The 17,813-nt window shown below is 45.4% G+C and overlaps 1 protein-coding gene across 6 annotated transcripts in view; it reads right to left on the bottom strand.

Annotated features, from left to right (window-relative positions):
- Nucleotides 1–17,813, bottom strand: part of PSD3 (pleckstrin and Sec7 domain containing 3) — a 583,146-nt gene that overhangs the window by 478,759 nt on the left and 86,574 nt on the right. The window contains exon 1 of one of the 6 annotated variants that reach the window (XM_051819334.3): nucleotides 16,355–16,497. The exons of 3 other annotated variants lie outside the window; for them this stretch is intronic. Coding sequence is in view for 1 of the 3 variants with exons in the window: in XM_051819331.3 (XP_051675291.2) it covers nucleotides 15,613–15,633 (21 nt within the window). In the remaining 2 variants the exon portion in view is untranslated. Of the gene's footprint in view, nucleotides 1–15,612; nucleotides 15,838–16,354; nucleotides 16,498–17,813 lie in introns of those variants that run through there. 2 more of the 6 variants (XM_070047344.2, XM_051819331.3) reach the window with 2 other exon arrangements.

Below are 17,813 nucleotides of genomic sequence, written 5' to 3'. Positions count from 1 at the left end.
CTGAAACTGGAGGAACTCCAACTGGGTGCTGACTAACCAAAAGGTCTGTCCCTGGGCAGGCACTGTGGTGCAGTGGCAAGCCCCTACCCAGGATGCCCACACCCCACACTAGAGTGCCTGGGACGGAGTTCTCTCTGTTTCTTACCCATCTTCCTGACAGCATACTTAAGAGGCAACAAATAATGTCCTAAATACTTTGGTTCCTGCCACCACCCACATGGGAGACCCGGTTAGGGTTCCTGGCACCTGGCTTCAGTGTAGCCCAGTCCTGACTGTTGCAGACATTTAAAGAGTGAACCAAAGGATGGAAGGCCTCTTTGTCTCTGTGTGTGTCACTTTCAAATCAATTAAATAATTCAAACCTTTTTAAAAAGGTGTGTCTCACTAAATCAGGAGTGGGGAATGTCTATTCTGTGGGCCATACAAGGTCTGCAAAATCATTTGGTCTGGCCCCGCTGAGGCAAGCACCCATGAGACTCGAAATTCAATAAATCGATAGCGGGCTAATTTTTAAGTTGATAAGTTTGTACGGCCCACGAATGATGTTACACATATCCAAATGGCCCTTGGCAGAAAAAAGGTTCCCCTCCCCTACACTAAATCAAGATAAGTAGGAATACAGCTTGCTGAAACTCCCAGGAAATACTTTTAAATTATTAGTGATATTAAAAAAAAAAAAGCAAACCTTATAATCCCCTGCTCCAAATTATCTGATGGCTTCCCACCCCAGGGTAAAAGTGCTAATCCTCTAAGGGTGCTTGCAAAGTGTTTTACAGCAGCCTCTCAACACTTGCTGCAAGAATGGGAAAATTCTCAGGGCCCTACACCCTTTCTGCTTTCAATGGAAGATGCCTATGGTTTCAGGCAAATAAAATACTGTGGCACAAAATAAAGTTGGACAACACAAAACTTTTCTTTAGGAAAATCACTGAGCTTCAAGTTCCTGTAAGATAACCCAAAAGAACTCAAGTGGGTCCTAGCTGGTACAAAATAAACTTCAGGCTACTTCATTCCATTCACCCATCTGGAAAAGAAGCAAAAAGACTTTTTCAAATGTGCTGTAAGAGATGTAGTCTATTTCTTCAATCTTCAGACTGAAGACTCAAAAACTACAGTGAGAAAACACAAAGGTCTTGAAGTCAGAACCTGAGTACTTATCCAATTCAGTCCTTCATTTTCTCTAGACGTCTATGAGTTCCTCATTTACAAAATGAGATTAGACCATAGGATTACCAAAGTCTTGCATAGCTCTGACATTCTATTATTAAATTTCAAACTCCAACCTAAGTTACAATATACTCAGTGACTATCTACATTACAAAAAGAATCTGATTTTGGAACACAATTGACTACAAAATCACAAACCCCAAGACAGGAAAAAACTCCCTTTATTTCATTTGTTCCCTTGGAAAACTCATCCAACAGTCAATTCTTATAAGTACTTGCAAAATGCAAATCTTCCAAATGCAAGCATTTAATCCAGAATTTCCAGTCAGTAACCTAGTCTCTGTGCAAAGAATTGAGACAGTGTTACTTTAGTTTTTCATTAACTCCACTAGAATCTTTTTTTTCTGATTTGAATTAAAATGTGCCTTTCTATAACCGTCTCTTCCATATTCTCTGAAGAAAAACAGAGTGTGTTGTTCTTTCCACATTTTTCTCTGTAGATCATTTTCCTTGGTCCAAATACACAAAGACTTGAACATTACTTCAACTAATTTATCTCTTCCTTAGGTTAAAGATGAAAATTTCTATAACCTCTCCTAATAGCATATGAGATTCTGACCACTTACCTACATTGTTAATATCTTCCTTAAAATGTGTCACCTAGGATCAAATAAAATAATCTACAGAGGGGCCAGTGTTCTGACACAGTAGCTGATCCTCCGCCTGTAGCGCCAGCATCCCATATGGGCAACAGTTCGAGTCCTGGCTGCTGTTCTTCTGATCCAGCTCTCTGCTATGGCCCAGGAAAGCAGTAGAAGATGGTCCAAGGCCTTGAGCTCCTGCACCCACGTGGGAGACCTGGAAGAAGCTCCTGGCTCCTGGCTTCGGATTGGCCCAGCTCCGGCCATTGCAGTCATTTGGGGAGTGAACCAGTGGAGGGAAGACCCTTCTGTCTTTCACTCTCACTGCATGTAATTCTACCTCTCAAATAAATAAAATCTTTAAAAAAAAATAATCTATAGTCTAATTTTGACTAGAGGCACTGCTTTTCACACTGATTGATAAAGTTAAAACCAACTTTACAGCCTTGCTGTAATGATTAAATCAGATAAAGGCTATAAAGTCTTAGTACAAGGACTGGCATATAGTAATCACTCAATAAATGGTTGCTGCTTCCATAACTGCTGTTAATAATAAAAAATTATACCACTATTTCATTAGTATTATAGCCTTACCTTCCCAATTAAGCTATTAAGTTCCAGTTGTCTGTAACACTGAAGGTTTGCAGTTTTCCCCCAAATCAGGGCTGGGCACAGAACAGCACTCAGGCTCAATTTAAATTGCTGATCCATCAGAAACCAGGATAATGCACTTGAAATTAAGAATTGCATTAGGGGCAAGTGTCATGGCATGATGGGTTTGAGTTCCAGTTTCCAACACAGCTCCTTGCTAATTAATGCACCTGGGAAGGCAGAAAAGATGGCCCATGTGCTTGGGCCCCTGCCACCCACATGGTAGACCAGAATGGAGTTCCTGGGTCCTGGCTTCAGCCGGGCCTTGACCTGGCTGTTGTGGTCATTTGGAGAGTGAACCAGAGGATGGAAGATCTCTCTCTGTGTATGTCTCTATCTCTCTCCATTGCTCTGCCTTTCAAATACATAAATAAGTAGATTTTTTTCTTTAAAACTTACATTAACGGCAAACAGGATACAATTTCTTTAAAACAGCTAATTGATACTCAAATTCCAGGAACAAATTGATTACATAATCAAACAAGCCCATGGTCTACAACTAAACAGCTCTACCCATCAATCGTGCAATGTAAAAATGAAAAGAATGTAAATATGCCGAGGAAGTGGTCTAGCACACAGTTAATGGAGTGAGTTCTTCAATCTGCCTGCCTAGATTCCAAGTTCACCATTCACCCATTCACCCGCTAGGGGACCCAGCACAAATTACTTAACTCCTCTGGTCTCAGGCTCCTCATCCATAAGACGTGAGTCATGACAGCACCTACCTCAGGGGAGCCTAGGAAATCAAATGACAGCACATACTAGGTGTCTGGCATGGTGCCTCTCTGCTATCAACAACTCTAAGTGATATAATTGTGACAACTATTATTCACAGGTTACCTCAAGACACAAAATATCCTAAATCATGTTGCTCAAATGTATGACGTGAAAGTCTCAGTAGTTTTTAACTTACATAGCCCATTGCTGAAGTCGACCAAAAGCTCCGTGTTCTTTGTATATTTGCAACAATTTTTCAAATATACATTCATTTTTAGGGTATATTTTATGATTCATGTATAAAACTGCATCCTAATTATAATATATAACTAACCATAAATGCCATCATTATAACAGATCGTATGCTGACATTCACAAAGAATGAGGAAATAAAGGAAGAAACAAAACTGTGTTTGTTACACCTGCAACTGCTCTGCACAGAAAACTGTGCTCTACGATACGGCAGCCACATGGTGCCCTGAGCACCTGATAAACGACAGATGTGCTGTGGGTACAGAATAAATGCCAGATTTCTAAGATTTGTATTTAAAAAGGAATGTAAATTGTCTCTAATAATTTTTATACCAATTACAAATTGAAATGACAATACTCTTTTTATTTGACAAGTAGAGTTATAGACAGTGAGAGAGAGAGAGAGAGAGAGAGAAAGGTCTTCCTCCCGTTGGTTCACTCCCCAAATGGCCACCACGGCCGGTGCTGCGCTGATCCGAAGCCAGGAACCAGGTGCTTCCTCCTGGTCTCCCATGCGGGTACAGGAGCCCAAAGACTTGGGCCATCCTCCACTGCCCTCCCAGGCCACAGCAGAGAGCTGGACTGGAAGAGGAGCAACCGGGATTAGAACCCAGCACCCATATGGGATGCCGGCACCACAAGGCGGAGGATTAGCCAAGTAAGCCACAGCGCTGGCCCCATGACAATATTTTTGATATATAAACTTAAATAAAATATTCAAATTAATTTGGTTTTATACTTTTTAACATGAGTATGACAAAATTAAAATTACATATGTAACTCATATTTCTATTGGCCAGTACCCACATGGACAATCCTTATAAATAAGTCTCATGGAAATTAAATTTAGGATGAAACATCTGATCTAAAGTATAACACAAACTAAATATAGAACTTACAAGAATTTTCAGAGTTTATATATAATTATATTCAAAATCTTCCCCAACTTCCCCCCAAAATTCTCTTTGATAAGTACTTCATCCAAGCTAAAATCATCTGACTAGTTAATAAAGCATTTGGTGAATTTAAAGGATGTACTGCAGTTTTCACAAGCTGACTAAATTTGCTTTTAGGAGAGGACTTCACAAAGTCCATGGGAAATTCATCTTATCTTTTAATTGCAGTTTTCCACGAAATGTTTGATGCAGCCAAAGAAGAGACCCCAACGAGGAGCTGTCTACTGAAAAGACGGCCTTAGCATACAGGCATTCAGAACCCTAAAAAGCACACAACACCTGTACTGAGGTTGCTCCACAGAAGGTGCCCAGCAGTGGAAGAAAAAACGGCCTGGGGATCTGATTTAAGGGAGGGGAGAGGGTTATTCAAATGGCACTGAAAGTCTATAGTCTCTTCAGGTACCTAATTACTACACAAAACACCCAGAGGCCAGAAGCCTTTTGGTAGACATCAATAAGAATGCAATGGATGGATGCTGAGTCAGAAAGTCCCTCAGGGAGAGGATCCAGTATGGAAACAACAGAGAAAGAAGGAAAGAGCTGAAGCAAAACCGAAGGGGAGAAATAAGCGCTGAAGTGCCCCGAGATCTCTTTCTACGCAAAATGAGATACAGCAGCAACTTTGGCATCACCTGGCAGCTTATTAGGAATGCAGATCTTAGATGCCACCCCAGACCTAAAGAATCAGAACAGTCATTTCAACAGTGTCCTCGCATGGCCTCCACAGTGACCCCTGGGAAGCAGCTACACGTCCACATAAGATCCAGAGACTAGGCATCCGTTGCCCCTTGGTTGCCAAGCATAAACACGGGATCTAATGTGCAGAATGCACACAATGAATATACTTTGTTGACTGAGGAAATTCTTGGGAAATGGGATCCCATAAATGCCTACAGGGTGCTGGTGATCTGTGCCACCGGGGACTGGAAGCCTGTGGACAGTGTGTACCTCGAATCCACGCATATCAGTGCAGAACCAGGTTCTTCCCCAGGCTGAGTAAGACGAGTAGAAACTACCATACCAAAAAATCATGTATGTAAAGCCTCAGACAAAAGGAAAAGTTCTGATCTCTTGATGGAGATGGAAAGGTTAGAGCTCTGTATGGTGAAAAATATTGCCTGTGTTAACAAAAGTAGTGGTTACAACAGCAAGCTGGATGACTTTGGCTGTCTTAACCTAACCCACAGTTCTTCTGAATGGGAATTGTGCGAGTACATTAAGGATAGTTTTTTGGTTTTGGTTTTTTTTTTTTTTTTTTTTTGACAGGCAGAGTGGACAGTGAGAGAGACAAAGAAAAAGGTCTTCCTTTTGCCATTGGTTCACCCTAACAATGGCCACTGCAGCCGGGGCACTGCGGCCGGCACACGGCGCTGATCCCAAGGCAGGAGCCAGGTGTTTCTCCTGGTATCCCATGGAGTGCACGGCCCAAGCACTTGGGCCATCCTCCACTGCACTCCCTGGCCACAGCAGAGAGCTGGCCTGGAAGAGGGGCAACCGGGACAGAATCCGGCGCCCCAACCGGGACTAGAACCTGGTGTGCCGGCGCCGCAAGGCAGAGGATTAGCCTATTGAGCCGCAGCGCGGCCAAGGATAGTTCTTTTCTTCCTCTTTATTGTCTTTTCTGTCAATATTGAAACACGCAATTTTCACTCAATAACTATTAGCTGAATGTATATAAGAATGAAGGAAAGGTAATAGAGACACAGAGCTACATATGATCTATCATGGTTTTATTTTAAATAGGTCACTCAGACATTATGGAAAAAGCAAAGCTGCTCCAATCTGATCAAATAAACCGCATACAAAATCCAACCCATTATAAAGAAAGGTCTCTATACTGACAGATGCTCTACACACGCCAGGGGTTCTCAACTTTCTCAAAACCCTAGATCCTGGCCGGTGCCGCGGCTCACTAGGCTAATCCTCCACCTTGCAGCGCCAGCACACCGGGTTCTAGTCCCGGTCAGGGCGCCAGATTCTGTCCCGGTTGCTCCTCTTCCAGGCCAGCTCTCTGCTGTGGCCCGGGAGTGCAGTGGAGGATGGCCCAAGTGCTTGGGCCCTGCACCCTATGGGAGACCAGGAGAAGCACCTGGCTCCTGCCATCGGATCAGCACAGTGCTCCAGCTGCGGCGGCCATTGGAGGGTGAACCAATGGCAAAGGAAGACCTTTCTCTCTGTCTCTCTCTCTCACTGTCCACTCTGCCTGCCAAAAAAAAAAAAAAAAAAAAAAAAAAAAAACACCTAGATCCTTCTTCACTAGAGCACAAGTCCTTCTGTGTATACCCTTCCTGCAAGAAGGCGGAGACAGGCCAATGTAATAGACTTTGATTTCTTCATCCAAAAAAGAAATTATGATGAAAAGTCCAAAGTAATTTAGGTTTTAATGATGTATAAAATCTGGGTGTAACCCATTTTAGGTTAACTTTTGACTTCAGGACAAGACAGAAAAAGCATTCTTGTTGGGTTATACTTAAGTAATGTACTTACTCAGGAGATGGACATGGTGGGTCATATATTTGTAAGCCACATTTTAGAAGAATTTAAGATTATATTCCAGGAAAATAATTTCAGCAAACATTTAGATGTAGAAATAAATTATTCAGGAGTGTGCAGCTTTGTATACAACAAAAGTGATATGATGCAGATAAAAGCTAAAAGTGATTTAAAAAAATGGAAAGCATGTCTTAATTTCTCTACCTTAAACATTAATTTTCATATTCTATATCAGGTTTGTTTTTGTGTCTGAAGTTAAATGTGTGTGTATATACATATACATATATACATACATATACATATATATGCATATATATATACACATATATAGTAGAAGCTCTTAACCAGTAACCAACTTCAGTTAGCCAACTCCAGGATGAACAGTCACCCTACAAAATATCCAGGCAGAACTCCATTGTTACCTGATGCTCACAGCCAGTAATCAAGACTCTGGCAAGCTCATGAAATTCTGCCCCCATCACAGAGGTGGTGGTTACCAAAACCAGTTGTATTTGCCCCCAAAATGATTTATGCCAGTTGTATTTTCTATTGAAATTATGTAATTTAAATATTATGTAAAGAATTAAATATAAGCATAACAGCAGTTATTTCACCATGAATGCTAAATAGAATGTTGTAGAAAGAATACATTAAATGAACAAAATATTTCTACTGACAAAAGTTTTATTGTTAAACTATTTTTAGTAAATAGAGGCAAAGTAAAACTTAATAAGATATTCACAAAGTGATGCATATATATAAAATAGGACTTCAAAAAGTGTGTGGGAAATGAATATTATGAAAAAACTATGTTGGATTTCCAAAAAATTTCACACTTTTTGGAGCCCCCTCATATACTACCCAGGCTAAGAAAGCAGAATTACCACTACCTCTCTAACTCCCCCATGAGTCATGCCTATACACAATGATTTTATAAGTTAAATCATTTTCTTACAGACTAAACACATACACATTTGTTTTAATAATCCTTCTAAAATGTAATTTTCTAAAGCTAGAAAGTCCATTCACAATATTACGCTGTGTTTAATTTTATATTTTTTTCCCTAAACAGGACCCTGCTGGAAAAACCATCAACTGACATTCTAGTAATAAGCCAACCAAGAAGGTAGAAAGAAATGCATCAAGAATGAAAAAACAGGATGAAATCAAAAGCATGAAACAGATCTCTGAGACCATTACATCACACCACACAAACCCCATGCCTTTATCTACCTCTATCAGAAGCCTCTGCCAAAAGTCAAACAGCAGGGCAAGGAAACTCACAGCAGCATTACTTTAATCTTTTGTGCCCTAGGTTGACATTTCCAAGAGAGATATAATAAAAGCAGCCAGACTGCAAAGTGGGGAAGACCCTGCTTCCCAAAAAAACAGGAGACAGAACAAGCAAGACCCCACAGTGAAGCCAAGAGCAGAAAATGACAAGAAATCCTGCTAACTGAGCAAATTCTACTCCACTATGAGTCAGACCTAAGTGTCAGAGCATTCTCTATGTCCCTGTACTGTTGGGAGAGTTACAGTATTGAGATGTTTACTAGGCTGTGGCATTTTTACACACTCCTTAAACTTTTACTGAATGACTACTATGTGCCAAAGCACCACACAAAGTACAAGAATTTGCCGCCTATAAGCAATCACAGTAGAAAGTACAAGAAGGGTCAGTTTCACCACTGAGTAGATATGTGACCTTAAGAAGGGCAACAATTCCACCTGCCACCAGGTAAGTACGACCTACATCCAACTCACCTTTACCACCACTTTTCAGGTGTGGTTCTAAGCCCTGTCCAACCATGAAATGTTACTGAGGTACTCCACAGGGCAATGAAGCAGTGATGAATAGAGATGTTAAAATAACTTGCCCAAGGTAACACAGTTAGATAGTGGCAGCGCCAGTGTGCAAACCAGACTGAAATTCAAGCCCACATTCTCACCACTACAGTCTACTATCTCTCAGTGACACAGAATATCCTTTAAGAGGACATAAAACGAGTCACCCCTAATCACTTCACATTAATCAAAGTCTTCAGGAGACCCTAATCAACCACCTAAAAAAGCCAAGCATGAAGATTTAAGGTGAAACCCATTTTTCTTTCCATACCCTTTCTCTCCATAGGGTTCATGGAGAGCTGAGGGACTCTGGGAGGCCTCTGGGGATTCAGCAATGGTAAGAAAAGATGAACAAGTCTTAAAGAGAAGGAAAAGAGAGTGGCAGCAATCTTATGGCTTAACAGTGTTTGTGACCCCAGTTTAATTTGTTATTTGTTTGTACAGGGAGGCAGGAGGGGAGCAATGTGGGTCGCCCTGAATCAAGATCAGAAGACCAGTGCTGCAGCAGGCCAAGTGGCCAGACTGGCTTGATCAGCCCCTTGTAATCTCCCTCAGAAAGGAAGGCTTGTGGCATGGAGACCACACCCACCAAAGAGAATTAAGTTCCAGAAGCAACCATTAAAAAGTCATTATAATTACCAAGCTATATCAGAGTTTTCCAAACATTCTAACCTTAATCAGTAGGCACAGTCTTCTGATGGCCCCAGAAATCTAAAATCAGGTGATTCTTGCTGATAGACAAGTTTGGGAAGCACTGCTTAGATCATTAAATTAAAGGTCCTAAAAGATCAAGATGGGTGTTCTAGAAAGGAATTCCTTGTCCTTTCAAGCAGCTCTGTCTAATCCATGAAGAGAACACTATTTCTACACATAAAAGTCCCCAGAGAACTGGCTTCCAAAATCTCCTTCCTGTATACATAAGGGTCTTGCGCCTTCAGAGCTTTGCTGTCCTCTCAAGTAGCTAAGGCAAAGATTAAATTCTTTCTTCAACCAGAAACAAAAGAACAATATTCATTATACCGCTCATCTTACTCATTTTAGTGGATTCCTTTTAGCAAATACAAGGGTACTTCAAAAAGTTTATGGAAATGGGATTAAGAGAAAAATTTATTTTGGTGCTTTTGAAATCCATGCATAGTTTTACTTACTATGCGTTTCCATGAACATTTAAAAGATCTCAAATATGTGAAGGCCTTAGAATTGTGTTAAGCTGTTTCATGCTTTGCTTAAAATAAAGAATCTCACTTATTTCAAAGGATAGGGAAAGAAAATAAAAAGACAACTCACAGAATGGGAAAAGATGCCAAGTTGGCACATAGATATTTAATAAGAGACATGTTCCTAGAATACAGAAAGAACCCTTACAATAATAAATGGACAAACAACCTGACTTGAGAATGGGTTAAGAATCTGAATATTGGCTGGCGCCGTGGCTACTAGGCTAATCCTCTGCCTGTGGCGCCGGCACTCCGGGTTCTAGTCCCTGTTGGGGTGCCGGATTCTGTCCCAGTTGCTCCTCTTCCAGTCCAGCTTTCTGCTGTGGCCCGGGAAGGCAGTGGAGGACGGCCCAAGTGCTTGGGCCCTGCACCCGCATGGGAGACTAGGAGGAGGCACCTGGCTCCTGGCTTCAGATCAGCGCAGCGCGCTGGCCGTAGCAGCCATTTGGAGGTGAACCAACAGAAGGAAGACCTTTCTCTCTCTCACTCACTAACTCTGCCTATAAAAGAAAAAAAAAAAAAGAATCTGAATACTAATTTCTCCAAAGAAGACATATAGATGACCAATAAACACATGAAAAGATATTCAACATCATTAGTCATTTAGGGATATGCAAATCGAAACCACAGTGAGATATCAACTCACATACACAAGGATCAAAAAGACAAAAAATAAGAGGTATTTGGTGAGGATGTGGAGAAATGGGAACCCTCAAACACTTCTGAGGGGAATGTGAAATGGAACAGCCCCTGTGAAAAATTTGCCAGTTGTTCCATATATCAAACATGTTTATACTATTACCCAGGAATTGCACTTCTAAGTAAGTATATGAACACACAAAAATGTGTATGCTAATATTCATAGTAGCATTATTCCTAATAGCCAAAAAGTAGAAACAACCCACCAACTAGGCAGTAGGTGAATGAAATCTGATCTATTGAATGGCATATTATTTAGCAATAAAAAGGAATAAAGTACTAACAACATGCTACAACATGGATGACTGAAGGCTGGGAAGTCCAAGGTTGAGGGCCCACATCTGGTGAGGACCTTTTTGCTGGTGGGAACTCTCTACAAAGTCCTGAGGTGACTTGGGGCACCTCATGCGAAGAGAGACATCCAAGTGATGACCAAAATGACTCTTAGAATCAACTCATTCTCAAGATAACCCATTAACCCATTAATCTAGAAATGAATTAAGCCATTCACGAGCATATAGCCCTCATGACCTAATCTCCTGGTCCCACCTGGTCCTACCTCTTAATGTAATAGGAATGAAACTTCCATGGAGTTTTGGTAGTGACACCCAAATCATAGCATTACCTAGTATTTGGTGAGTGAACGAATGATGAACAGCATAACTATTTCAATTTTTGCCCTGATTTACTTTCATATATTAGCTCATAGAAAGCAATACGCTTTTTTTCATCTTCATGGGAGACTTTTATAGGGAAAAACAAGCATCAGCACAAGAGGCAGCCAGCTCACAGACCCTCTGGAGCCACTAGAGATGAATCTGCAGAATATAAACATCTGCCCAAAGGGAAGTACGATATTCAAACAGCACATTTCAGAACCAAGACAGCATCTTGCTTCTTCAAACACCCACTACTTCTAGCTTTCAGGGACAATCAGGGAAGCTCGGGGAGATACTCTGGAAGATCACACAGTCTCCTGCCAATTGCTCAGCATTTTTCCAACATGACTTTGCTCAAAAATAATATAAGCATCAGGGCAGCACGCATCTAACTGCACTGTCCGTGTTGTCTGCTCTTACACCTAGATTTCTCCTTTCCCAGTGTCCTATGACTCAGTCTATACTGTGGCTATCAAATAACTTCCTGGAAAGTTAAGAGCTTTCAAAAATTTAATTCAAAAACACATGTCGATTTTTATATGCAGAGAAAAGCAGTTCCATTGGCCCTTAACCAATAATCCTAAGGCCAAACAAAAGAAGCTACAGCTGCTTTTTAACATTTTCTATTTCCCTTGTCCACAGACCAAATAGCCATAGGAAAAAAGCCACTCCGTTTCTATAATTCACTTTTTCTAAGCAAAGGGCAGAGAACAGAAGGCCAGAGAAGCAGAGCAGCTGCTGCCTGATCTTCCCATTAATGCCCTAGGCTCGTCCCCCATCCTCCTCATTACTGTCTCAGACTCCTTTTCTCAACAACCACAAAGCCCCAGCTCAAATAATCACAGGGAAAAACAGCCTTCTCTGTGGAGAAACATTTACAGTACTTCTGTGAAGTGACATGATTAAAGTAGGTGAGCCTTACGTTCAATGTTAAATTGTTAAGCTGCTTTATTTTGTATTAAAAGTTAATTCCTTACAACTTTATGGAACTCCTAATGTAGTTCTAAAGGGATCCCCTTAGACATTACATGTGTTTAAAAAATACAATTACACAATTTCCATCTCTTGTGCCAAACAACAATTCTGGTCCCATTACTTAAGCCAACAAATATATAAAATAATGGTTGTTGATGAATTAGTCATCCAATTTTCAGATTCCAAGACCCAAAGAATCTAAATATTAGAGCCAAAAGCTCAGTTTCTGCAACATGCAATGCTAACTTTGAGGACGTGAAAGCGTGAGGGTACAGAAAACTGGACTGAATTTATTTTAATCTTAGCTCTGCTTCTTACCAGCTGTGCAATCCTGGATAAATTATTTAACCTCGCCTGACTTCAGAATGGAGATAATGACACTACTGACCTCATGGGTTGTCATGGGGACTAGGAGAGATCATCCAAGTAAGAACTCAATAAACATTAGCTGTGATGCATCATGCCTGAAAAACACCACTTAAAATACCCATTTTGCAAGTTAGAACTCATGATGAAACTTAAAGGAAACACTGCATCCCAGATGAGCTACGTGAGCTGCGGGAAGGGAGCCCCAGCCTCAAGCCAAGCATTAATTTTTCCTCATACCCCAAATCCTTGACCCCAAAAATAATCTTTTTAAAAATACCAATCAACTAGTACAAAGTATTGATTCATCTCACCGCTGATCAGCGAAGAGGGAGTTGTTGCACAGATGGTTGTTCACTATTAAGGAGTGAGTGGCCAGTGGCCGGCGCCGCGGCTCAATAGGCTAATCCTCCGCCTTGCGGTGCCGGCACACCAGGTTCTAGTCCCGGTCGGGGCGCCGGATTCTGTCCTGGTTGCCCCCCTTCCAGGCCAGCTCTCTGCTGTGGCCAGGGAGTGCAGTGGAGGATGGTCCAAGTACTTGGGCCCTGCACCCCATGGGAGACCAGGAGAAGCACCTGGCTCCTGCCATCGGATCAGCACAGTGTGGCGGCCATTGGAGGGTGAACCAACAGCAAAGGAAGACCTTTCTCTCTCTGTCTCTCTCTCACTGTCCACTCTGCCTGTCAAAAAATAAAAATAAAAAAATAAAAAGGAGTGAGTGGCCGGGTATACCTCAGTCAGAACCTGGCCCTCAAATAAAGGAAGGGACCATGAGTGTCACAAAGGAATTGCTCTACCACCCCTGTGTCCTGGAGTGTCAACAAAGTCCCTGCCCAATCTGTACCAACAGGGCCCCAGTATGTTGACCTTCTGGGCACAATGAACGATCTTTGGTTGAGTAGAGCAAACATGTACTGCAGGAACATGTGCTATTTTTATATAAATAAGATAGCATAAGCAAAGATTTATTACTAATTTTATGAGTTACATCTTATTTTGGAAGCACAGAAATTTGGTAATTTGAATGTAAGAATAACTTGTCAGCTATGCACTGCAAATTAGCCTGTTTCTCCGCTGGACACTGCAACAGTCACTACAAGTAGCACCGCTTCATCTGGTGTTCGCAAAAGTCAGAAACAGGCAAAAGATAGCATTGTTTGGAAACACTCTCAAAAAATAACGGCACTACTTCAACTGTTTATCACAAATCCCTGAGTTCTGCACACAACACCACAAATAACACAAGTTAGCAAGACGTGACACTTGGAACAAGTGAAGTGTGGAATCTCCCATGGAGGAGGAGTGAGGCTGGTTGACCAGGAAGAAGCTCCTGGCTCCTTACTTCAGATGCACTCAGTTCCTGTCATTGGGGCCATTGGGGGAGTGAACCAGCAGATAAAAGACCGACACACCTTTCTCTCTCTCTCTGTAACCTGTCTTTCAAATAGTCTTAAAAAAAAAAAAAAAAAAAAACTTAGGACGAATGGAGAGGCTGTATTCAAGGTGAAAATATTTCTTCTGTTACCCCTGGGAAACCAACAACCTGTGCGCTTGGCCCAGATGGTGGGGGAGGATCCCCTATAGGCAGAACACTGGCAACAGTGGTGATTCCAGATTACCCCAGCCAGATTCACACAAAAGGAACAGACTTTGACCACCAGATGATTCCTCATATTCATCTCGTCTGAATTCATATCTAAAAATCAGGAAGGTTTATCATCCATTGCTCACCTCTTAATCCAACCCAAATTCAAGGATGCTTTTTTTCATGCGTGTCCAGGGACAACAAGACCCACCCCCACCCCAGGGCTGAAGCCAAAGCACAAACACATTTTCATGTTCCCACGGTTTTTGCCTCAACACCTCTTAAGCCTGAGATTAATCCACCAGCATATAAGTGTCTCAGTTTATGAATAACACATGACAAATCTCCCCAGAATTTCCATAGGGATTTAGAAAAGAAAGGATGGAAAAGTGCATCCTGAACAACAAAAAAAAAGATGGAAAGTGCACCGCCTTTCTTCCAGCAGGGAACATCCTTGCCCCCACAGCTCTCCGGACGGCCTGCGAACCCCTCCCTTGCACGGTCCAGCTCCGCCGCCGCCCAGCTCCCGTGCGAGTGGGCCTCCCTCGCGGGGTCCCGGTCCGTCCCGCCGGAGGGCCAGCTCCCCACATCAGCAAGTCCTTTCCCTCCCTCCCTGCCTGGCCACCCGGCTGCTGCTCAGCTCTTCCCGCTGCAACAGCAGCGCCTGTGGCTCAGACTCTCGCTCAGGAATTTTCGGGAGCCCCCCACTCCCTGCGCGTTACACCTGGACCCCACCACTCATCACCGGTGCTTCTGGAGCGGAAACCCAGGATCCCGCCGTCGGGCGCCGGGAAACGAAATCGGGGCGCCCACTGCGCCCCCTGGCCTAGCCAGGCCACACCTGGATGAGGCGACCCACAGGCTCTCCAACCTGCGGCGGCCCGGATTCGAGATAAAAGACCTCACTGGACATCACTGGCCAGGACGTGCGGCCGCACACACCGGAGACGGTTAAATGTCCGTCAAACAGGAGGACCCGCACGTCCTTAAAAGCGCCCGGGAACGCTACCTCCGACAAGCTCCCCTTTCCGTGTGCTCGCTCGACCCAAGTTTGTTTTGTTTCTGTTTCCTCCTTGACAGAAACGCCAGAAGGGCAGGCAGACTGGACACACGAAGCGCCCCTAGGGCTCCTCGCGAGCGCTCGGGGCTGCAGTGAATGCAAACACCCCGCAGCCCCAACCTCGGAAAGTTGCCCCTGGCCGGGTCCCCGCCCCCGAAACACACACACACACACAGCGAGCGAGCGCGGGAGGACGAGTGACCGGGACCTAACGTGAGGGCACGAACGCAAGCCGACCTGGGGGACCGAACTGCCACAAAGCACGGCAGCCCGCGAGCGGCCGCGCACCCCGCACGCCCCGCACGCCCCTCGCGTCGCCCGAGCCTCACCGCGGCGCTCCTCCCTTCCATCTCCCATGGCCCGCGCCGGCCGCCGCGCCGGGGTCCGGCCGCCTCTGCTGCGGGCGCCTCGGGGCGCGGGCGCGGGTGCGGGCGGCCGGCGCAGCGCGCTCTTTTGTCGGGCTCCCGGGACGGCTGGGCGGCGGCGGCGCGCACCCTGGCGGAGGCGGCCGAGGCTGCGGAGCCCGCGGGGCCGTCCGCCCGGCCCCCAGCAACGTCAAAGCGCAGGCGGAGGCCGAGGCGGAGGCGGCGGCGGCGGCGGCCGCGCCGGGGCGGGGGGCGGGGCGGGACCCGGGGAGGGGGCGGGGAGGGAGCGCGGGCGGCTCCGGCGCCCGCCCCCCGCCCCTCGCCCGGGCCCTCCGCCGCCTCCCGCATCCGAGGCGGAAACCTGCCTGTTGCTTTGTCTTCTTCCCTCACAGTTTCCCACCCTGAGAAAAGTGAGCGGTGCCTGGCGCTGCTTTTTCCCCCCTCAGAGAGCGCCATGAAGAGGAGCCGGGAGTTGGGCGCCGGCCCGCCGGTCCCGGGGTCCCGGCAGCCGAGCAGGGGCGCCTGGGGTCCGGCCTGTGGCCGGCCAGCCTCGCCGAGGGCCTCCTCTTCCCCCGAGACGGCGGGACCGGCGCCCGCGGCCGCCGAGGTCGGCTCTCGGGACTGCCTGGCGGGGAAAAGTTAGTGACGAGGGACGATGGCTCCCTTGCGGGCTGGCTTCTCGACCCGAACCGCCACAGACCCATACCTTTTGTCTCCGCTTGGTACGTGCCGCGGACAAGAGGCCCGGCAAGGCGCCCCACTCCGGAGAAGAGAGAGGGAGGCCCCCGAAAACCGCCCCGGGTCACCTGTGAGGTCGGCGCCGGGAGGAGCGCCCCGCCTTCGCGCTCCGCACGGGCCGCAGCGCAGCGCCCAGGGAGAGCCCCCGTGGTGTCCCGGCTTGATTGTCACGAAACTGCTTTTAGGAGCCCGACTAGAGAGTTGGGTCCCCCGGGGACACAGGGAGCCAGCCCGAGAGGTCAGCGCGGCTGCCCGGAGAGTGGAGCAAGGATGCTGCCATCGTCAGCCCCAGGGCGCCTCGGGGGGAACCAGAGAGAGTGCCTTATGCAAATCCATTCCAACTTCTGAGAACCGCCACAGTCCAGCTCCCCCGCCAGAGCAGCCCCGTGGGCAGCCCTGTGGGTCTGGAGCGCTGCAGCTCCTAAATTTCCCGTTTATGGACCCCCGCGCCCCAGCCCTTACATACACAGCCCACAGAGACGGTCCCCGTGCACCTATTCCCAATAAACCCCTGCCTTCCTTGAACCTTGTGGTCCGGGGATTTTGTTGGCAAAGAGTCAAGAGTAAGACTGAGTATAAATTATAGTTGTACCCTGCAGAGTGCCCTGAGGGTGGCTTTTACCTGGAAAATTAGTCAACTCACACACCCAGACACAAGTATTCCGTAGGAGGCAGGGTGGACCTAGTGTTATCTGAGCTTGCTAGTTAAGGGAGCTGGGGCCATCTTTGTGGCCCATGAGTATCTGTGCCAGTCTGCAGGGGAAAGCGGCCAAAGGGTCTGGGTGGCTCCTGACTTCGGCCTGGCCCAACACTGACCATTGCAGCCAACCTGGGAGTGAACCTGGGAATGGAAGATACCTCTCTCTCTCTTTTTCCACACCGACCCCCTCCCCCATAACTCTGACCTCTGACTTTTCAAAATAAATACAATAATTAAAAAAAGAATTAACCAAACAAGTGTAACTTGAATTTCTATTTTCTCAATTAGAAAGTAGGGATGTTTCCTCACAGAATCGTTACTAGTATGATAACTATGGAAGGTTTCATAGTGAGCATTCAACAAAGGGGCATTTCCCCGAAGTTCAAAGTTTAGTATGCATTTTCTATTTTCATTGCCAAGGTAGTTTTTTTCCCTTCCTGATTCCAAAATGTTTTAAGGTTTTCTTCAAACCTGATCACACGGGGGTAAGTGTGGTGGCATAACAGGTCAAGCTACTACTTGAGATGCCCTGTTTCCCATATCAGATTGCCCAGGATTGAATTCCACCTCCTCTCCCTGTTAATGCACATGGGAGGCAACAAATGATGGCCCAAATACCAGGGTTCCTGCAACCTGTCTGGGAGACCAGAATGGACTTACCTGCTCCTGGCTTAGGCCTGGTCAAGCCCTGCCTGTTGTAGGTATTTGGGGAATGAAACAGTAGATG

The sequence above is a fragment of the Oryctolagus cuniculus genome, chromosome 8 (genome assembly GCF_051225735.1).
Source record: "Oryctolagus cuniculus isolate XC-2025 breed Fujian yellow rabbit chromosome 8, ASM5122573v1, whole genome shotgun sequence".
Taxonomy (NCBI): domain Eukaryota; kingdom Metazoa; phylum Chordata; class Mammalia; order Lagomorpha; family Leporidae; genus Oryctolagus; species Oryctolagus cuniculus.
Note: the sequence above shows the minus strand (reverse complement) of the source record. Positions and strands in the feature narration are given on the sequence as shown.